This window comes from Marmota marmota, unplaced genomic scaffold (assembly GCF_001458135.2).
Source record: "Marmota marmota marmota unplaced genomic scaffold, marMar, whole genome shotgun sequence".
Taxonomy (NCBI): domain Eukaryota; kingdom Metazoa; phylum Chordata; class Mammalia; order Rodentia; family Sciuridae; genus Marmota; species Marmota marmota.
The window spans coordinates 30,945,450-30,970,036 of NW_026000037.1; the positions used below are offsets into that span (position 1 = coordinate 30,945,450).

Here is a 24,587-nt window from a genome sequence, read left to right on the forward strand (position 1 = left end):
ATTATATGAATGGCATCATATAATATATACATTTTTATGTATGTCTTCTGCTAGTGATATATATATATATATATATATATATATATATATATATATATATATATATATATGGATAAGTTATAGGCATAGGAAATTCAGTATAATCACTAATAGTTTTATTTCTAACTTTAATTCATCTACGTACAATTTTTTCACCTTCATCTTCTCTTCTTAGACATCAAGGTCTTTACTACATGCAATGGCATCAAGTGATATTATGAATGCTATCTGATGAAATGTTTTTGCTATACCTTTTATTAACAAGATCTGGTTCAATGCCTATAATATGCCTACTTACTCTTTAGAACTATGTAGTAAAATTGGCTTTATTAGTTGGGATCTTACATGTAGAGATTTATGTGTGAATGTAAAACCAGTTAAAAGTAATCTCTGGATGGGATTCAGAGTGCAAAGGAAACTAAAGAATGTTTCAAAGCAGAACAAAATAGGCTTAGAAGTATAGCTCAGTGAAGAGTGCTTGTCTACCATGTGCAATTCCCTTGGTTCCACCCCCAGCACTGCCAAAAATGCAAAATAAAACAAAATAAATAGTTATTAGAAAGTTGAGTGTATGTTTGGTCAATATGAATTGGCTTTAGAAAGGAAAATAAAACAAAATAAAATAGAAAATTCACCACCAGAAAGAGAGTAAGAACTATTTAACACGGCTTCACATATTTAATAAGGTTTGGCAGACTCAAGATATTAAAAATGCATATACAATAATAAGCCACACAGTTAAAAACAATGATAAAAATTGATGGCTTATCAGAGACATGAAATAATCATAAAGATTTTGAACTTCATACTAGTTGTTTTGTAGTATCCAAGTATAAATCTGAATTTCAGGCATAAAAATGAGAGTGTAATACTGAAATACATAAGATATGCAGAGGAAAAGTAAATAATGAAAAGGACAAAAAAAAGAGAGAAAGGGAAAAAGGAGAAACAAAAGGGGAGAGATGGCTGTGTGCAAATCTTTCTTCCATAAATCACTTTAATTGGGGTGTCCTGAAGTATTAGGTAACCGTCAAGGGCTCTTCAGCAACTGTTCTCTGCATATTCATGTAGGTATTTGGGAACTCTTTGCTACAACATAGCATGGATTTTTTTCTTATACATATCAGGTATTCTGAATATTTGAACTTCTTTATATAATTTTATATCTGGAGAAAATCTTAATAATATTGTCCAAATATGCCATTTCACTGGTGATCAAAGCAACCGTGCTAATTAATAACCATTCTCTATTTTCCTCAGATTTTACCATGAATTTTATTAAACATACGAGGACTCAACACCCATATGGTGAGTGATCAACATTCTGATTGCTTTACTGAAATGTAGCATAAAGCACTAACAGCATAAAGCACTTATGTCACATAAGCAATGACATACCTTCTCCAGACACATTCTACTTGCCTATAGTTACTACCATATCATATCCTTCTTTCAAATTGAAGTATATTGAAGTACTGTTTATACATTTAAAAAGTTGTATCTCTCAGCCCTTTACACAAACAACTGTGGGTTAAAATGAAAGGTATGCTAGTATTGTTCCATTAAGTTTCTGGAAAACTCCTTACAAAAGGGGATGACTTTCTTGGTAGGAATACTCTATTCTTCTCGCTTCCTCCTAGAATGTAAATGAGATATTTAGAGCTGAAGTGGCCATTATTATTATTATTATTATTATTATTATTAGTCACCATTTCATTGTTCTGAACAAAATACCTGACAAGAACAATTAACAGGAGGAAAAGTTTATTTTGGCTCATTGTGTCAGAGGTCTCAGTCCACGGTCAGCTGACTCTATTGCTCTAAGCCTGAGGTGAGGCAGAACATTAATGGTGGAAGTGTGTGGAAGAGAAAAGTTGCTCAGCTCTTGGTAGCCAGGAATCAGAGAGAGAGAGAGGTGGGGGGGAGAGAGAGAGAGAGAAAGAGAGAAGCCAAGGGCATGTCCCGAGTGATGTACCTTCTCCAGGTACATTCTACTTGCCGATAGTTATAACCCAGGAATCCATTCTAGTTATTAATCTCTCAAGTAGATAATCCACTACCTAGGTTATAGCTCTCATAATCTAATCAGTTCACCTTCCAATATTGCTAGATTGGATATCATCTATTCAATACATAAGCTTTTCAGAGCACACTTTGTAGAGCTACCATAACACCAGGCTACCTTGTGGATAGAAGATAAGAGACAATTTTGGAGAACAGAAGAAAAGAAGCAGTCTGGGACATGGATCATGTCATTGGAATCACCTTGCCTCTATGTAATGTCTACTTCTTGCCTCTATGTAATGTCTACTTCTGGACTACACAGCTTTTATACGCCAGGAAAATAAACCTCTGTTTATGTTACCAGTCTTTTTAAGACCTCTGTTTTTCCCAGCCAAACACAATTCCTCCATTTCCTCACCAATGTGACATACAATGCAAGGCAATGCTCAAGATTAAAAAAGAAAAAGTACAGCACACAGATACTATGATGGTCAATTATAGTGAGCACTAGTCAGATACTTAATAAACTGTATCTGGGTTAGTTGGAAGGTATGATAGAAGTTTGGGATATAAGGCTATGTGGAAAAATGCAAAAAATGATTAAGATAGAGAAATACAGAATCTGTTGAGGGGAAAAAGCTAAAAACAGCTAGCTTAGTGAATTTTATAATACAAAATGCTGGTATTTGCACAAGGAATGAATTGTTAGGTATTGACTGCATTTCTAAAGAAATGGTTATTAGAATTTCTCTCCCTGGAGGCCTTCCAAATAGGGTAGAGATAGCAATCTGTGTAGGGAAGTTGGGTTTAATCCAGCCTGAAGGCAGATGGATAAACTGGATGACCTCTGAGAGTCCCTTCTGGTCCTATTATCCTACAGTTCTATTTCACATGGAGAGAAAGTTATTGCTTCTTCTTTATTTGTAGTTATAGTCATCAAGAAGACCTTTGCTTCCCTTCTGCATACTGCAGATATTTCTAGTAAACAAGAAGTCATAAAATGGAAAGGAGCACATCACTTTTGGTCAAATACAGAAGTGAGTTTTTCAAACAAAGTGTACATTGTTTGTTTGAGGCCAGTAATTCCAGCATTCAGTCAAGGATATGCCACCTCCCTAGGTAACTCCACAACATAGTTCCGTGCACTTTTACACTCCATCTCTCCCACAGGACTAAACCTGTGCTTGTCATCCCTGCAAGTTGATGTGTCCTTGTAGTCAGGTCAAGCAACCTAGGTAGGAGTTAAATATAAGTGTCTCCCCCCCACCTCTATACATACACACACACACACACACACACACACACACACACACACACATGAGAAAGAGAGATAAAAGATGAAGTAAAGTAAGGCACATTTTCATTGAAAAGCTTATCTCAAAGGGCAAGTTATACTGATTTATAAAGGATTTCTAAGATTTAGCTCCAAACATATTTTCCTAAATTCTGCACATTCTGTTTTGTCTAATAGATTTATATAAATAGGATACAAACCTGATGTACTGAAAAGGAACAAATGCCATTTGGCTGGGAATAGGACATAATAGTCAAATAAAGATCATGACTAGTGGAAGTCTCACACTGATTTTGGAAACATGAACAAATGCAATGATAACAAGCAAAAGGCATGAAAAGACAAATATATATTTTTAATTCCATGAATAATCCTTTTAGCTGGGTATCCCACTCATAAGTTAGAAAAATTCCAAGAATGCACACTCATACACATATACACTTTTATATACATTTCTAAAGAATAAATTTTACATTTAGTTCTATATTAATAAATATTTAGAGGGAATCATAGAATCCATATAGAATAAACAGCATTTTTATACCTATTCATATTTCTTTCCTGACTTTCTGGAGATGGCTAAACTAATATTTAATAACCAACTAAAAATTAGACAATGCTGGTTCTTAGTGCTTCTGCTCTGAGAACATTGGAGAGTTCCCTGAGCCTCTTCTTGAATGGTATAGATTTTTTTCTTGGCACTCTCTAGTTTCATAACTACCCTGAATGAGAACACGCCACATGTTTCAGCTAATGGAACTGAAAAGTGCTCTTTAGGGCTTGTCACTCCCTGTGTCTAACACTCAGACCTTGGCTCACAGGAACACTGACCTAATCCTAAGAAGCTCAGTGAACAGAATGATCTCACTTTAGTTGGCAACGTTTGGTTTCCACGACCACAGGAGTTGTCTGGACTCCTCTTACAATTCCTGTGGCAGGGAGAGGTCAGTCATTTCCTACCATGCTTTTTCTTAAGCACAAGCATAATGGGAAGATAGAATACAAATTTTCAGTTAATACAGATAAATCTAAGAGTTTTTTTTTTTTTCTCAAAAGATTAATCTTTAATGAAGAGTGTCTCCACTCAAATATGCAAGTATATTTAGAAAATCTGGGGAAATTTAAAATACATACACATATGTCTCTATCTCCACAGGAGTGGAAAAGAAATCACTGTTTGATTTGACTCTAAAGGGACCTACTATGATGAGCACAGTAGTTACCAGTATCACAGTCGTTATATTTTTCTGAGCACCACTCAGTATATTGAGATAGTCTATTGTGATGGCATCCTAACTTGTTCAAGCTGCTAGGAAAAAAAAAATAGCAGAGGCTCAGTAGCTTAAACAATAAAATTTATTTCTCACAATTCTATGGGCTGGGAAGATCAAAATCCAGTAGTGGCAGACTTAATATTTAGTGACTGTTCTACTTCTTGGTTCATAGAACTAGGACTTATGCTATACCCTCACACAGTAGAAAGGGGAAAAGAATCCCATTTTATTAGGCATTGGTCCCACTGTATAAGACACTAATCCTAGGAATGAGGGTTCTGCCTTTTTGACAATAATCACCTCCCAAATGCCCTGCCTCCTCATACTATCTTCTTGGTAATTAATTTGAAAACAAATCTTGGGGTGGCACACATTCAGACTACAGCAGATGACTTTAATATACATGTGATACAGTGGAATAGGATTTATTATATAAATGATAGCAATGAATTAGAGAAAAGAAAGCAGAAGTAGTTTTTTTTTTCTCCAATTTTGATAAGATTAGAATCCAGCATTGAAAACACTAGTTGAACTGGTTGAAAATACATCAAAAGAGATCCCAGTATTATGAGTAATACTAATGCATGAAATGAAAAAGAATTTAAAAAAATATATATTTAAAAGGAAAAAGAGAAAGAACTCTTGAGAATGACCTATATGGAATCTTTAAGATTTTTCTAGAATTCCAGATTTTGTCTCAACAAACCTCAATTCCTCCAAATATCTATGAGTTATTTCTCATCAGAACAGTATTATGTTGCTATTTAGGCAAAATGTAAACTTTCTACATTGAATAGGATCCTTCCACATCCCATTATGAAAGCTGAATTTCTAAAGGTACATTTTTAAACTTCCTATTGTTACAAGGGGAGCTTGAGTTCAAAGAGTTAAAATAAATTTCCTCCCCCTTCTATATCCCCCACCAAATGAAAGCACTAATTTTTCTCAAGGGGACAGAGCTAACAGTCAGATTGAGACATTGAATTATGCAAGCTGGTTATACAGTCGTTCAGCTTGTTGTTCACTCAGCACATTTTCTTCTGTTCAATCAATTAATAAAACTGACAGGGAATATATAGTTAGTTCAAAAATGTCTTTCAGTTGATTTTCTACGAGCCCTCTTGCTGCTTTGAGAACAGGTCAGGAAGGATGCTGAAGCACAACAATTTTATGCACTTCTCTGAGCTGATATGTTAAGGCCCGCTAGTCAAAACTAGTGGATGAAAACTCAAGGTCACAGTGTTTAAACTTTGCTCTCAAACTGATTTTCTCTGTGACTCCTGAGGATACCATTCAACATCAGCTACTTACTTTATTTCCTTGATTTTTTTCTTAATATCAGACTTTTTGTGTCAAAAACCAAATAATGAATCATAGGGGATTTAGCCTCACATTTGAGGTTGAGTAGAGAGCTGAGTGATAGATTGTTATAATTCATACTTTTGAATAATACTGAAGAATCATATATTTTCCAAAGTTAAGAAACAAGAGAGCAAAACTTAGGCATTATCCAACTAGGTAGCATTTCACTGGCTTGCTAACTATGAAATTCTGGTTGCATATAGTAAATACACCTTCCAAATTACTAATGTTTATATGAAAAGGAATTCATTTAACATGACCCACCATGGTATCCACTTTGACTTTCACTTAAGGGTACTACACCCAAGTGACATATTTAAGAACAACCCCTGATACACATTGATTTGCGTGAATGTTTAGCCCAATGCTTCATGGTTATAATAATGTACATATTAATAAACTACCTAGCCTACTACAAAAGTGCAATAATTCTAGCTTTCATATGCTTAATATTTAAACACTATCATACAACACCCCTATAATACTACTGAGAATATATCCTAGTATCATTTTTCACTTTCTTGTTCTTTACAGTTTTATGCAATCCATTTTAAGTAGGTTACACTGCATGCATCCTTTTTCTAATATAATTCCTCTATGTCTGTTACAACAATTTTTTTTAGCCAAACTCATCTATCTCTACTCAGCATCCTATGCTTCGTTCTTATCAAGGAACTCACAACTCTCTTGAGCATACACTGCTTTCTCATGCATTTGTGCCTTTGTGTATGTAGTTCTCTATTTTTTAATGTTCTTCCTTTATTCATTTGCCTACTCAACTCTTAGAGTAAGATGCAAATCAACAATCAGGTCTCTTGGGAAATCTTCCTGTATTCCAGCAAGCAAAATTAGATCTTCCTCATTTTATTCTTCCTCAGCAATTTTTACCTGCCTCCCTTATAACATGTGAATTCCATGAAAGCAGAAAATAGGACTTTCCATATCCTCAATACTCAGAATATTGTCGGGAACATTGTCAATGCTCCATAAAAACTTACCAAAACTAATGAATTAAATGAATAAAGGGAAAACTGTACTGTGCTTCTACTGGCATATTTTAAAAATTCATTTTTGCCACATACCCTTAATCATTTCCTACACTATTTGTTTTCTATCATATCAGGAAGAGTAAGGAAAAGATACAGATAAATAATGACTCCCATGGCTCATGAATATTCATATAAACCAACAATTTCAAAAGTTGTAGAACATTTAGCATTTCTCTTCTCTATGGACAGATTACTATGGAAAGGAAAACCTTGTTTTCTATTTTTTTTTTTTTTTTGTGATTTCACACAAGCCTTCCTGTGGTGCTGAGGATCAAACCTGGTGCCTCAGGCCCTCCAGGCAAGTGTTCTACCACTGAGCTGGACCCCAGCCCTACATAAACTTTCTAAGAGTATAGTGCATTTGGAAAATAGTCATCACAGGAGATAAGCACACCAAAAAATAAGCTTTATATTAAAGAAATTTCTAGTTCTACTACTACAGATATTAAGTGAACCAATAGAATTTCTATTGGGATAGGAGTGACCTGTTTTTCCCTTTGCATCTATTTAAAAATAAAAACTTACTGAAAATAGAGTGCAATTCAGCAACAATGAAAGGTTCATGATGCACGAGGATTCTAACCCAGAGAATACTGAATCAAAAATATAAACATGAAAATAGTTTAGTTTGAAAATACTGTTTAAAGAGAGATAGAGAATATGAAATGAAGTTTTAATGAAGAAAAACCTCCTCTCTTCTTAAAAGGCTTCTGGTTTAGAATATTTTAAGCTATCTATTGGTTTATACATGATTTTTTGAATATTTACTTTTTTTGGTTTCCATAGCTTTTCTTATAAAACAGATTTGTTTGGGGCCTAAGAACAGAAATTTAGTATAATATTAACTTAACCAAATGTATAAATCTTCCACAGAAGGTTTCCTTTCCAATCAACAAAAAAACTATTTTATTCTCTGAACATTCATCTACAATATCTATCAAATTATAATTTTTTCCCAGAGGAGTACACTTAGCTAGTTATCTGTTTCCATAAGTCAGCACATGTAAACAGATAGTTAAAACCTGAATTCTAAAATTCTTCAGCAGTATTAGTTAAGCAATTATTACACCTGATGAATCATTGTTAAGAAGTCATATATCTGTGCAAAGAGTGTTCCTCATTTTATAATTAGAACTAAGATGCAGTAAAATGAATGTGTACATACACACATACACACATATATACATGTATATGCAGACACAAACGTTCATATATACTTATAAGAGTCTTTAATAAGGACACAATCATAATTTCATGTAGGCTGTAGATATCATTTGTCACTGTAAATAATATCACTCTCATTTGATAATTACATATTATTAATATCTATCAAATTATATTATACCCCATAAAGTACAAATATTATGTTAACTAACATTATTATTTTTTTAAAGAAACACTTGTAGACCATTCATTCTTCCTAGGAATTGTTGTTTTGCTTCTGAGAAGCATTAAACTTGACCTTGAAATCAATCAGTGTTAAGGATCTAGCCTTTACCTAACACAATTATTTAAATTAATCTTTGCAAGAGGACATGCTTACACCTGCGATAGATTTGAGCCTCACTGATCATCTTAGCACAAATCAACACAAATAAAATAAAACGTGAATAAAAGGAGACATGCAGAGCAGTGAAATAGAACAGAGGAGCCAGAAGTAAACTCAGGCATCTAGAGCAAACTGATTTGCAATTCAGGTGCCAAAACATACTTTTGAAGAAAACAGAGCCAATTCAAAGAATAGTGTTATAAAGACTGCACATTTGCACATAGAAAATTTGGTCTAGTCCCTATCTCCTACACTGAACAAAAATTAACTCAAAATCAATTGAACACCTTAATGTAAAAACCTGAAAGTTTGAAACTACTAGATATTGGCACAGGCACTGATTTCCTGTAAAGGTTTCTAAAAACTTCAGGAAAAAAGGAAGAATTAATATATGACACTATATCATATTAAAAAGCTTCTGCACAACATAGGAAACAACAACATGATGAAAGAAGCATCACAGGGAATGGACAAAAAACTTTGCCAGCAGTTTATCTGACAGAGAATAATAGCCAGAATTATAAAGAACTCAAAAAATTTAACAAGAATGAGTAATCTAATCAATAAATGGGCACAGGATGTGAACAGACAATTCCCAAAAGATAATGTACAAAATGGCAAACAAACATGAAAAAACTCTCAACATCTAGGTTGGTTCCACAGTCTAGCTATTGTGAATTGTGCTGCTATGAACATCGATGTGTCGGTAACCCTATAGTATGCTCTTTTAAGGTCTTCAGGGAATAGTCCAAGAAGGGCGATAGCTGGGTCAAATGGTGGTTCCATTCCCAGCTTTCCCAGGAATCTCCATACTGCTTTCCAAATTGGCCTCACCAATTTGCAGTCCCACCAGCAATGTACAAGTGTACCCTTTTCCCCACATCCTTGCCAGCACTTGTTGTTGTTTGACTTCATAATGGCTGCCAATCTTCCTGGAGTGAGATGGTATCTTAGGGTGGTTTTGATTTGCATTTCTCTCACTGCTAGAGATGTTGAGCATTTTTTCATGTACTTGTTGATTGATTGCCCTTCAATAGATGAATGGATAAAAAGAATGTGGCATTTATACACAATGGAGTATTACACAGCACTAAAAATGACAAAATCATGGACTTTGCAGTGAAATGGATGGCATTAGAGCAGATTATGCTAAGTGAAGCCAGCCAATCCCTAAAAAACAAATGCCAAATGTCTTCTTTGATATAAGGAGAGCAACTAAGAACAGAGTAGGGAGGAAGAGCATGAGGAAAAGATTAACATTAAACAGAGACAAGAGGTGGGAGGGAAAGGGAGAGAGTAGGGAAATTGCATGGAAATGGAAGGAGACCCTCATTGTTATACAAAACTACATATAAGAGGTTGTGAGGGAAAAGGGGAAAAAAAAAACAAGGGAGAGAATTGAATTAAAGCAGATGGGGTAGAGAGGGAAGATGGGAGGGGAGGGGAGGGGGGATAGTAGGGGATAGGAAAGGTAGCAGAATACAACAGTCACTAATATGGCATTATGTAAAAACGTGGGTGTGTAACCTATGTGATTCTGCAATCTGTATTTGGGGTAAAAAAGGGAGTTCATAACCCACTTGAATCAAATTTATGAAAGATGATATGTCAAGAGCTTTGTAATGTTTTGAACAACCAATAAAAAAATAATAAAATAAAATAAAAAGAAAGAAAAACTCTCAACATCTCTAGCTATCAGGGAAATGCAAATCAAAACTACCTTAAGGTTGCATCTCACTCCAGTCAGAGTGGTTATTATCAAAAACAAACAAAAAAAAAAAGAAAGAAAGAAAAGAAAAGAAAGAAAAAGAAAAAGAAATGCTGGTGAGGTTGTAGAGGGAAAAGGAACCTTTTTACATGGTTGGTGGAAATGTAAATTTTTACAGCCACTATGGAAAACAATATGCAAGTCCTCAAAACTTACAGATTACCATCTGATCCATCAATCCCACCCTTGGTTATATACCCTAAGGAAATGATGTCAGCCTACAAGAGAGGGCAGGTGCATACCCCAGGTTTATTATAGCACTACTCAAAATAGGCAAGCTATGGAATCATCTTATGTGCTCATCAACAGATAAATGGATAAATAAAATATGGCATACACACACAGGCACACAAACACACACAATGGAGTATTAACATCTATAAAGAAGAGTTAAACATGCCCTTTGCTTCAAAAAAATAAAAAAAGAAAGAAAAAAGAAAAAATGATTCCCTGAAAATCATAGTGACTTCTAGGGATATGGAAGGGGACCAGAAAGAGGAAGAGAACCTAGGATAAGAGGGAGGGAGGGAGGATACAATTGAAGCACTATATCACATGTATAGAAATATCACAGTGAAACCCAGTCATTTGTACACCTAATATATATTAACGATTATAGTAAAAATTAAATGCAGCAGAATCTACTCTTAAGATGCAGGAGTTTTGCTAATCACAAGTGGTCTGAGCACACAAACCCAGATCTTCCTGGCTAACTCCCCTTCTTTATGTTTTTGTCTCTAGGCTTATTAATATTTCAAGTAACTTGATAATGCCCTAATGAAGCTGTTTTCCAGTGCTTAAGTTTCACAGAACTTCAGATGCATGCCTACAGGATTGGTCTCAATGTACCTTTCTCCATGGTTTTGTTTAGGGATTCTGCATGCTGAGATTCCCCTCTGTAGCATGATTTTAATTTAGAAAGGGAATAACAGTATTTTTCAATGGAACTCTTAAAATGGGAAAAGGACAAGATCCACTGATACAATAAAGTAAAAATAAAACAATCGACTACTACAAATTTGTCTTCACCAGTTTCTCCAACTTCCTTTCCTCCCATGCTTCCCTCATCCATTTGTCTGTCTTTTCTTACTATTCATTCTAGTAGGTGCAAGCTAATCTGTACCACTTCGAAATCAGTATAGAATGAATAATAAAATAATAGTAAAAGATAAAATTTTTACTTCTGTAGACAAAAAACAGAGTCCTGAATATCTGAGCTCCAAGTTAGCTTTTAGGTTAATTCCGTTTTAGAAAAATTGAAATACATATAGGACTTAAGCAAGAAGTTTAAAAGGTTACGGATTTTTCCCATGGTGAGTCATTATAGATAATAAAGGCTGCCATTTAACCTTCTTCCATTTTGAGAAAATCTCTAATTTACAAATTACTCCCAAGGGTTTTTAGCAGTTTACCATAGTACTTTAGTTTAATAGGTTAAAAATAAAAAAGAAACAGTTATACAAATTTTAAATTGTTAGAGTCTGTAAACAAGTCTGGATGGCGCCTGGCATTTTGCCAGAGGGAGTGGTTTATGAAGTAACGCCAGCGAGCCATTAAGTGTGGAGATTCCTTATTGGTTGACTGCTGTATCTAGTTTATGTTAATTAAGATAAGCTGTGTGTAATGTATATATACCTCTGTTGTCCTACAACACTCCTGCTATATCAATCTACACAAGTTGTTCGTCGCCCCCCGGTTATTTTGCTGCAGCCGGACTGAGGCATTAAATATTATAAACTTGGCATCTAAAATAAATATAATAGAATTACTGACAAGATTTTAGATGAATGGGGAAAAGTGAAGCTGTACATATTTGAAAAGTAATGCAAATAGCAAGTAAAATAATTGAAAATAATTTTTAAAATTCATATGCATAATTTCAAGGAGTTAGATAATATGTAAGATAATTTTATTATCTTTAGATTACTAATCAAAAATATCAATTATGCATATTAGAGACACTGAGTTACATAGGAACCGGTTCAAAACAGAAAAAAAAAAGAATCAGAAGAAATAAGTGTGAATTTATGTGCACATTTGGGTATTTTGGGGTAAACTTTTCCTAGTTTGCCAAATTAGTTATAGTAAACTCTGCACAACCTTTATGTTCTTAGATCTAAAAGGACATTGGGACTTTTTGTTTAAAAATAATCACACAGTGGGTTATGAACTCCCATTTTTACCCCGTATACAAATTGCAGAATCCACTTGAATCAAAGTGTGAAATATGATATATCAAGAACTATGTAATGTTTTGAACAACCAACAATAAAAAAATTTAAAAAAATAATCATACAGATTTCAAATACTTTTTCTAGTGACACAGAAGTTAGAATTATTTTATGCAGTGATATAAGGAGTTTCCATATTGTTTCAATGGAGTAATAGCAGGAATTTCCCAAAGATGGTGATCACTTTGAACATTTGCATATATCACCATTTGGCACTGCAAATGTAATCTAACTGTGGTTCTTGGTAAAAAGAGGCTCTTCTTCCTTTATGTCCTTCTGAATATTAAATTAATGAATTATCTTACAAATGTCAAATTTTAAAATATCGTTTTGATACATCTTAGTGGATCTGGTCTCTATTATTGATTTTGCTCACTTCTTCTAGCAGACTTTGAATGACCGAAAAGATTTCTGTGGAAATACCCTGTATTGAGAGACCATGTATTTTATAGAATATTGCTTTATTCTCATGCGATTTAGATAGAGTGATAATATTACTACTTTGAAATATTGTGTAGGAAGAGATGAAATTTTTGAAAATGCAATGTAGTGATTTTGCAAGTTCTTATTGTAAAAGTTTTACAAGCACATATTTATATATTGCTATACTCGTATACAAAATTCCATTTTTCTTTCTTCAAATGAAATAAATTATGGAGATTAAAATATCGATGTTATGGAAAATCATTAATAATAGATATATTTTCATTATTTTCACTAGAAAGAAATTGATTTTCTAGGAAACATTCAGAAAATAATTCAGTTGATATAAAATCACTCCCAAGACCTGAATATAACCTCTAAAATGTTAAACTTTTCTCCTTATTAATTTTCATAAGGAATTCAAATATACCATCAAATGTACTTTAGATCTCTTACTGGAAAAAAAGAAAGATATCTATTTCTGAAGCATAAGCTGCATGTATAATTATTTAAATTAGAATATGCATTTAGAAAGCAACAAAAAGGTAACAATGTAAAAAGAAATGATTTAGACCGAATTTTTATGCAAAGTAACACAATTTTGAAATTAATCTGATTTCTTTCCTTGTTGTGTATCTATAGTAGATGAGAAAATTCCTTAAAAACTTGACAGGGCTAATATCAAATTAATTATTCAGGAAGCATTGTTTTCATCAAGTGTGATCAAAAATTAAGAGGCAGGTTTAAGGAAGGAAAGTAGACTTCAATTTCACAATGTAATTTTCCCTACAATTAATCATTTCTTATTTAAATACAAACTACATGTATATGGCAAGTCTAATGTTGCTGAAAAGATTTTATTTTTGTCTATGTGTTGGAGGTACTCTACCAGGCCAAGCAAGTAAACATAGTTCTGAATTTCTTTGCTCCATGCAGAAATATTTGGTTAAACTTCTGATTCTGGAATAATTATATATTTTCAGTTACCTTATTCCTATCATTCTAAATAGTGTACAAAGCACAGAAAATTAAGTGAAAAGTACTTTAGTTATGTAAATACCAAGTAAAGATCCAAATATATTTGTCATTTCTAAGACCACCATAGGTAAAACTGCATAGTTACTTAGCACTTTCAAAACTCTCTCTTTGGTGAAATCCAGAAATATATAAAATACCAAAGTAGTATAATTAATGCAGTAGCAAGTTAATATAGAAAAAAGGTTGCCCTGTGATTAAAAAAAATACAATTTTGAACAGCTAGAAAAATAATTAGAACAGGAACACAGAATGGAGTATAAAAAACTATATACTCTAAATCTGGCTCAATCTGAAGTATACGCTGATCTTTTCAAGGATCAAGAAAAATACAACAGTGTTTTATTTTTGTTCAAATTCTTTGTTTTTATTTGAATCTCCTGTTTTATTATAAGCATATACCCTCATCTATGAGATCACAAACTGAGTTTTATCAGAAAACTCAGATATATTTTCATATGATTCATAGCACTGAAATATGTTTAAGATATTCAAATTTGTATAATAATCTCTGAGAAAGTACTTTTGGCAATGTGAAGATTTGTTTTAAAAGCTTAGTCACACATATTTATCTGACAAACTTTCAATGAATGCAATAAGCAGCTTGAATTATATCTAAAGGGATAGAATTAAGTTCTATAAAATATAATTAATTTCTGAAAAGAAAATTAAACTCTTAAAATCCTATTAATTTGTAATTCTGTATTTTGTTAAATTCTTTTTAATATGCAATTATTAAAAAGAATGCATGTCACAAAGTCTTTAAATAAAAACAAAATCTTGTTCTTATTACACATTTACTCATAACTGAAACTAAGAACCTGTTAACTCTTTACTTGTAAATAGCACGTGATCTTTTCACAGTTCAAGGGTAAGAAGCGAATGGGTAAATAAGTGACCTGATGAAGACCAGGAGCTTCCCAGTGGGAATCTGTCCACAGAACCAGCATTTTAACATCACTTTGGAAAGAAGGGAAAGATGTAGGAACTCTGTTGATTTCTTTGGTATTTAAACATCCCCGTTTCTTCAAATAATCTGAGATTTGCTGCTCTTTTCCCAATATAGCACTTTGTCTCTGGTCTCAAATATAGTTTACTTTAGCCCTGAGCTGAGAAACTGCTTGCATGCTCTGACAGGGGCCATCTATGTTTTGTTTGGCCTGCACATCGTTCATATACAAAGTTTTAAACAGTAGTTGTTGATTTTGACCACTTTAAACATACAGAAATAAAGATCCTCCTGAAAAACTGCACCTTTGGTGCCTAGGACCTTTCCCCACATAACCACAATTAGCTTGTGAATCTGTCCAGAGATCAGATATGGATGCCCAGATTCTTACAACTTCCTCTATTTCTGATCCCCAAATGTGGGACAGATTACTACTGCCACCTTGCCTTTCGAAGACATTTGTATTCCATTCAGTCTTAGAACTGCAATTGAGAGTTCTGGTTTAGTTTCTTCACTTGTCCCATCTTGCAGTCTGACTCACTTGAGTGATCCTTTAATCCTGTATTATTTCTGGGTCCTTACCTTGATCCTTGATGTTTTCCCATGCTCACTCATACTTCTGGGTCTCATGATCCATTTTCCCTGGTCCATCCCAACTTTTATTAGAATGTACCAGTTACAAGTATTTTTTGAACTTTTGGATTTTAATTATTTCTCACTCATCAATACACAGGTAAATCTTACCACTGCAGAATTTAGATGTCGATTTTTAAAAAGACAGAAAATTGCCAGAAAGTTAGTAAATTATCTTGGGAATGGTATTCAGGCACATGTTTTCCAAGGATACATCTCTACATATTTTGTACCAGAATTGTGCCTTCAAATACTCTTTGTTTAAGCAAAGGTTCAGAGAAACGAATTTGTAACACTGTGCTATCAGTGTACTGTGACAAAGACTTCTTCTTTATATGAAGTACATGATTGTTTAAGGGCCTAACTTCAAAGTCCAAATATGTGTGTTTTGGCTATGTTCTTTAATAGCACACAATAATTACACCTTTGAAATGCATATTGAGTGACTGGCAATGAAATTTATGCTTTCTCAATCATAGATGTAGTTATGGTTGAAAGAAAAGGTAGATTACAGGTTCCCTTTGAACTTTCATTACTATGCAAAATTTAATATTTCAGTTGTATTGTTCCAACAAGCAGACTTACCACGGCAGTGTATTCCTTCGTCATAACCATCTGAGCAATCCAGGACACCATTGCATAGTTGGGATAAATGAACACATTCATTGGCACTACGGCAAGCAATGTGATTCAAGGGGCACTTGATTTCTGCTTCCTCAGGACCTAAAAGAAATATAAAAATGAATTATTAGTACTAATTTACAAAACTACAGAAAATACTACTAAAGTGGTGCTCTTATTCTCAGAAACATCTAAATTAGCCTGTGTGAATAAAAATCTAATTTTAAAAAGTTGCATAGGAAATGAGATACTGTACATTTTTTTATAATACATTAAAAATATAAATATGCTTTTAAGGCATGGAAAAAAGCATAGATTTAAAATCCAAGTGTTGGTTTTCTCCCTTACCCCTAAATTGAACAAAGTACTTAAACCCCTTGAATCTCCATTTCCTCAAGTACAAAATATGGATAACAGAAATTTCTTGGCAGGATTCTTATTAGAATTCAAGTGACATGAATAAAAAAGATTTATAGTTCAAACATCCCTAAAACAAAAATTCAAAATGTAAATGTTCCAATATGTGAAATGTTGGCATTCAATTAGTAAAGTCTATGCAAATATTCCAAAATCCAAAATTCTCCCAAATCTGAAACACTTTGGTTCCCAAGCATTCTGAGAGGTATATTCAACGTATAGTAGAAATTAATTGAAGTTGTATCGAAATGAAATTTACTTTATATGTAGCTAATCTTTGGAAAATGAAGAATATCTACTTATAAACTTCTTGATATGTAATTCTTTATTTTAAAAAAACTTTTTCTATATCAGTATAATGCACTAGAATTTGCTGAAGAGTTGATGATGAACAGGGCATATTTATTAAGTCTACCTGTTGGCAATAACTATTGTGTACACTGACTCCCTTAATTACAGATAAGCTTTTAAAAAAGAGCATGGTTCTTAAAGTTCATGAACTCTAGGTCTTTACCAAACATCTAAATTGTATGTTGTCTATTTGAGTTTCCACTTTCTAATTTTCAACATCTAGCCATATGCTCAATAGGAACTCTCCAGTTCCTAATGTGATTCTCAGTCTTTTCAGCTCTTCCAAATCCAGAGTGTAGTAATACTGACATCATCACAATCATGTATCAATGTTAAATTGATTATTGCAAATACCTAATTCCATAGCAAAATACATTTGGGTTTTAATCATGCTCTACAATGCAAAGGGACATCAATTTATTTGATTCGGTAATAAACAGTATTCTCATTTCTAAAATGGGACTATCAGTTGAGCCAGTTTTATAGGTACTTTATTGCAAATGGCTGGAGCTTTTGATTATAAAGCATTGAGTGCTGTGAGATTCAGACTCAGTGTAGCATTCCATGTTATTTATGTTAAAAGATGGAAGTATACCAGAATGGCTCATAGACCGGAGAGAGTTTCCTGGGTCCAAATTCTGACAACCCTATTTAGAAGTACTTTAGGCAAGGTGTCTACCATGTTTTTACTTCACAAGGTTTTGGTTAAAGTTGTCTTAAAAGCCTTTAGCTTGCCTGACAAGCACTAAATAAGTGTTTGCTGTTTTCACAGTTTTAAAGAACATTCTAGGAATGTTGCCTTTTGATAAGTACTCAAACCTTTCTATTCAGCTGTAAGACCCTAAAGGGTAAAACATCTCAAAAACTATATGTTTTACTTTCACGATTTAGTTCAGGCAAAGTAATAATAATTTTAAAAAGTCAATATAACACATTATAGCATATGCACAATTATGAGAATTGCCAAAGACAGTGTTGAAGAAAAATTGCACATAAGCAAAACAAAAACAAAAGCCTGTAGTTACCAAAAGTAAAATATATTTTTGAAACATCATATAAATATGAATTTATGGTATAAGTGATATTGTTTAATGATAAAACAGACTTCTCCAACCCTTTTATTTTGCTGGATATAAAAAATTTATGATGACACTTCATTAGGTAAAGTATTATCACTAACAGATTTCTCTGTAATTTTTCATGTATATTTATATAATAACTGCTATATAAAGCTATTCATTTTGCCAAGAACTTGTCATCACAAATGTATAACTCATTTTAATGTAATAAGGTGTGGTATGTTGAGTATCAATATTTCTAAAAATTACATTTTTATGTATATGTGTATATACATACATTTCTATATAATTAAAGTATAAATACCCACACTTGAATTCAAATTACAGTAATAAAGGCAAATGAAACATTCTTTTCACTGATTTTCCAATTATTTAGACTTATATTTGTAAGATCAACATCATTTAGAAATCAAATTAAAAAGCTGTAAACTGCTAGTGTCAATGGTTATAAAGTAGCTTCTGTTAAAATTAAATAGCTGATTCTTTTAAAAAAATTAAAACATGCATCCTTGTATGATTATCAAAGTGGTGTTTACACAGGTTATATTTAGATCCCTTCAAAATTCCAACAATAACCTACAGAAAAAATACTTCAAAAACTTGGGGAATTTTAGAAATTTTAGCAAGAAAGCAAAAATGACTTAGAAGTTCTTATAGACAGAAAGCTTTGTTTTTTTCTAAGTGACATGTGTTAGCTCAAATGAAAATATTCTTTTCCATTTTTAAGTCTGTGAGGTAACTAACAAAGACGACAATGGTAACAGAAGTGAAATACACACCTGGGGATCAGAAGAAAGACTCGGTTACCTATAAATGTTGACAAAACAGTAAAATATTTGGATTGCTCATATGCAATATATAGAACTATTAGATTATTCCCAGGAGTCATATATAGGATAAAGAGAGAAGAGAGCTTGAGAGAACTAAAGAAACCCATGGTTTCAATATAGACTAACTAAAGTATAGTCTTCCCCATCTCTGACTTATTTTTGTCTTGGTTTGTATTACTTCTAAGTAACCCACACAACAGCTAGACCGTGGCTTCATGGACTGCATTTAAATAGTCCTTCCCAATTGTTTATATGAAAGTACAGTAATACAATGATAAAATTTGCCAGGCATGCTGCAATATATGGAGATTATTTGTACAAGTTGCCACAAAACTTGGAAGTTAACCTCACAATTGAAGGAATCAATATCTCACACCCTTTGACCAGGGCTAGTATATTTCAACTGGAAAATTACTAAAACCAATATTATTGTTGTTATTTCTATAAAGTGGGGATAGAGAGAGAGAGCTCAATCTGATAAGTACCAATGCCTTCCTCAACCCAAATCCTTCTAGAACCAGACAACATGAGTAGTACTGTTGCTTTGAGGGATAACCCATCATTGATTGCCAATGATCATAGGTACAGTGAAGGAGTATCAAACCCATGTGGCTCTTTTATCCTACCCTCTCAATGGACAGAAAAGCCAGTCTAATCAATTCTTCTATTCGTCTGTGTGTCAAACAGAAACATGTGATGATAGAGGCTAAATAAATTTCTGAAATCATGCCAACGCTGCAGAACATTATTCTTCTATGAAGACTGCGACAGCCTCAGAACATTGTACAAGTGGAGATCATTTACTGAACTTCACAAGGAACAAGGCTGGGGAAATCCCTGACAAACCTGGAATTTCTTCTTTAGTTGTTGAATCATGAGGATTTTGGGGGACCTCTTGTAGGGGTTAGGGGTGACAAAGTAGGAAATGAAGGATTTCAAAAATCATACAAACACATTTCACAGATTTAAAAGGTAGAATACTCCTAGTTGGGGTATCAGCTTAGCTTCTAGAAATGCACATTCAGTAACACTGCCAGTGCCTAAATCTAATTTCACATCATTATGACAATTTGATAAGCAATATGACAATTTACAATATAATGATTAAAAAAAAACCCTTCATCATTAGTGGGACTTAAATCGTATCTACACATGAGAATAGTGTTTACACTTTAAATTATTTATATCCATTACCCAATTAGTTGAAATAGCTATATTTCTACATACAAGCCTTCTAGGATAAGTCAAGGATAATGGGATTCATCTGTATCCTTTTGAATGTTTAAATCATATTTTAAGTATAAAAATATTTTGTTCTGTTCAGTAATAAGAGGTAAGAAAATACATAGTCTCCCCAAATATATTTTCTGAATAATAGTAATTGACATAGTGCATTTCTTGGAAAAATGGTGATTTATTTTCCCCACCATAGTGGCAAATACAGTCAAATATCTGCACTTGTCATATCATCACATCTTAGCAGAAATAGCATCACTCCTTTTGTGTCAAAGTTAACCCCACCTTACACTGTCATCATATCCTACAGTCTGGGTCTTGTCTTGTCAAGAATAACCTCTTGGTTGTATTTCCCATTTATACCTTTCCAATGGTTTTAAGTCCTCTGCCCGCAGTGACATTCAATTTTCATAACCTATATATAAGAATAAAGTCATTTTTGTTGATTGAACTTCCCCTTAAGAAGCATTACTTTTTTCTTACTCTAAAAATTCACTGCTTAGCTTCTTCAAAATACAACTGCATCTGCTGCATCCCAGAGCCCTTCTTACTCTGCCTCCAACATTCTGCTGAGCTTGTTCCCTCCAAGTTCTCTGTAGTTGTGCTGACAATGAATTCAGAGGGACACAAAGCCTTTCAAAAAATGACCAGACTTCCTCTATCTTTGCAACATACACAAATCTTCTTTCCCATGCTCCTCATAGTCTAGTCCTACACATTGTTATTGTTGACGTTATTGTTTACAGAATTCCTTGCATACACCTGGATGCATTTCATACACTCTCCTTCATAAACTTCCATCTGTCATCTGCCTGGGAAACACATAATCATCTTCAACATTATACTGTCATTACTGTTCCTACTAATTTTTACTAAGTTCCCCAAACTGGGCAGCCTATTGTAAATTTGTCCATGATTATTATTTGTAAGTATTTTTCTTTGATGTTAGACTATGATATATAACATCAGTGATTATTTTCATCTCCATATTACATGCACCTAGAACACAGCCTAACATGCAATATGTGCCTGATATACAGTTTTTGAATGAATGGACAGTACATTTTAACTGTTACTAATTTCTCCTTCTCTCTTACACACTAGAACCTACCTTTTCCTATCAACAATGCATTCTGAGACCAAGTTCTATTTACCACTTTCCCCCATGATTGCTGTCAAAATTTACGATGGTTATTCATTGCTGGCCAAAACAAAATGAAATTCTATTGTCTGATTGCATCACCTAATTTAAATTTGATTATCATTATTTGCAACTAATTTTCAGTATTTATATCCTACTTCACTCAGGGTCATCTTTCACCTTCCTAAAATATACCCATTTATTCTCACTTCTGGATTTTTCTTTATGCAATATAGCATTTGGAAGGTAAATCTTCTCTGTTCTTCATCCAAAACACTCCTGCAAAGTCAAATTTAAACCGTAGACTTTTCTTGAAGTTTTCTTTATGAAACACAATGTAAAATAGTACAAAGCATGAGAGATCAGAAGAACAAAGTGTTGGTCTGATTTTTTATCTGCTACTTAGTTTTATAAACTTGAATAAAGTACTTAACCTCACGGAAACTTGTTTTTCACATTGAAAATGAAAATCCTAATACTGTCTACCTCATAAGATTTTCATAAGGAGAAAATGAAATCACAGTTGGGGTACACTATGTAAATTGGAGTTCATTGTCCTGACTTTGCTCTATTAATTTGCATGGATATTGTCATATTTTAACTATTTTATGGCATGTATAATCTCTGTATAGTTTATGAACTATATCAAATATGCGGGCTTGCATATACTTTCCAAGGCTCAGGACCTTTTGTTTATTTTTTCTCTTCTACTTTACAATATTGGGTCCTCTAATGTGGCAAAGAGAACATATTGGTTACGGGCTCACACAAAATCAAGTGAAAAATTGTTAAGTGAAGCTATCATAAAAAATATAAAATATTTTCAAGATTCAGAAATTTAAAATGCAGTTTTGGTCTTCATCTGATTATACCTATCCATTCCCTTAGAAAATTTTACTTTGATTATACTTTGAGAAATTATTTGAATCTGTTTTTAGTAAGGTCTAGTACTGACTGAGATATACTGAGAAGTATAAGACTATTTCTATTGACAAGCCTACTTTACAATGTTTAGCTTTTGAAAATTTAATCCTGTGGAAAATTTTCCTTATTAAAGATCCTATGTTTCTAAGAATTTATGACAAGTGTCTTAAAATTAACTTTGTAGAATTGTTTCAATACAAGTGTTCAGTGTTATTATAACTAAGCTATATGTTAAGATTTCTGGAGAACCATTAACCTGATTGTAAGTGCTTAATCTTTTCTATTGAAATGATTTTTTTTTCCTTTTAGGAATGCTTTCACAAAAATATAGAGTTTTTGGACATATAACACACAAAGATCGTTAGTATTTAAAGGAGAAAACTAATTCCTATTCAACCAAGTCTATGGAAGTGCAGCATTATAACAGCTATCTTAATTACCATGAATATGACATCAAAATAATTACTGCAATCTAGGCCACTTAGAAAATTCATAAAGTGTGTGAGCGGAATTATTTATTTCATGTATCTTGGGAAAGACAGGGTCTCACTGAGTTACTTAGGGCCTAAGTTGCTTTGAACTAGTAATCCTCCTGTCTCAGCCTCCAAAGCCACTGGGATTACTGGCACGTACTATTGCACTTGGCTATTTCATGAGATCCTGGTCTTCATTTTTAAAACTATTTGTTTGTTTATTGAGGTGCTGGGGATCAAACCTAGAGCCTCACACTTGCTAGGTGAATGCTGTACCCCTGAGTACATTCTTCAAACCCCCCACAATTTACTTTTGCATGTAAGCTACTTTTCTCAACAAACTGATATTTTAATTCAAGTGGAAAAAAGTAAAAGAAATTTACAGTTTGAAATAAAATTAAAATTGGATTTATGTGCTTTAACTTCTAAATAAAACAATATTAATTCATATCGTTTGTTAGATTAATCTATGTTATTATACTTGAGGGTACAGGAATATGAATGAGCTAAAGATTCATGTGTACTCAATGTAATAGTAACTCACTCAAATGAAACAATTTCCGTGTAAAACAGGTTTTGGTAATAGATTTTGTGTTTACATATTTCAAATGGATGTTGTGAAGATTCAAGAACTGGAAGAGATGTAAAGGTGATTGATTTTGGCCAGCTGCACTACCCTTAAGCCATCTGTGACATCTGTCCTATTTTTCAGAGCCTTGGGGAAGAAGATTTTGCAGCCTTGATAACTTGTTCCAGGATCTAAAAATCCTTTCTCTTTAGTTCTTATTCTTTAGAAATCTCAGTGTAGGAATATTCCCTGCATCTAACATACAGTGCTTTATTTATGTGTTTAATATATAGAAAGCATGACTGTTCACCTAAGGAAGATTGTGCCATATTAGAGTAATTTTGCTATGATCAGAATAACTATTGTATGTACTATTATTACAAATAAATAAATAGCTAAATAAGATTTTTTACTGAAGACTTCTAGAGCACATCAGAAAGCACTATTATATTGAGCATCTTATATTTGTGTGTATTTGTTTATTTGAGTGTGTGTCTACTAACTTGAGAATATATCAAGTGATTTTATCAGTTTAATTGACTGTTGGCATCTGAATCTAACAAATATAGGATAAGCCATAATATTCTCCTTCACTGAAAGTATAAACAGTTAGAATACAGACAAAATTGGCAAATAAAATATAGTGTACAGACATAGCCAAAATATTGCCCTTAATTATACCCTTAAAAATAAGAAATGTCTCAGGTCTATGGTCTGCCTTGCTTTCTGACCTTCCAAAATAAGGGCACATAGATTAAAAATAAAGTAAATGAAGTCATTGTTCTATGAAGGACTGTCATTGCAACATTGCTTTCATGAAACTTGGTGCGAAAAGAGGAGACTCAGGGGAGAAGGAAGATGGCGGCGAGGGGAGTGCATTGCCCCCGTGTGCTGCTTCACTGTGTGGGAGTATGACAAGTCAGGACGGCTAAAGGATATCTTGTTAGGAATTTCCAGCAATAGCGGGGTGCTCCGGAACCTGGAGGAAGGATTTCCATCGCATGAGGATCGGCTATGGGGACTCAAACGCGAGAGGTTTGTCGCACGGAGGGTAACACTGCTTATTCAGCAAATCGCCCCGTGGCTAGAGTCTGCAGCGCGCGCTGGGATAGAGACGCAGGGTTACAGCGCTGCAGTTTCTGCCAGCCGTGCAAGCACCGTACTCAGGGCTGAATTCTGGGTTCGAGACGGGGGAAGGAAGCGGTCCATCTCGGTTCTCCACACTGGTCAGACCACAGAGGAGGCCAGCAGCCACCATGTTGGTAAACTGACGTCACCTTCCCTGTTTTCGACTGACCGCAGCTCATTCAGCCATAGAACAGGTAATTTCAGGCTGC

At 33.6% G+C, this 24,587-nt stretch overlaps 1 protein-coding gene across 1 annotated transcript in view; it reads right to left on the reverse strand.

The window, feature by feature from the left end:
• Positions 1-24,587, reverse strand: part of Lrp1b (LDL receptor related protein 1B) — a 1,807,788-nt gene that overhangs the window by 1,192,104 nt on the left and 591,097 nt on the right. The window contains exon 3 of the mRNA XM_015479144.2: positions 16,196-16,333. Within this exon, the coding sequence (XP_015334630.1) occupies positions 16,196-16,333 (138 nt within the window). The remainder of the gene's footprint in view (positions 1-16,195; positions 16,334-24,587) is intronic.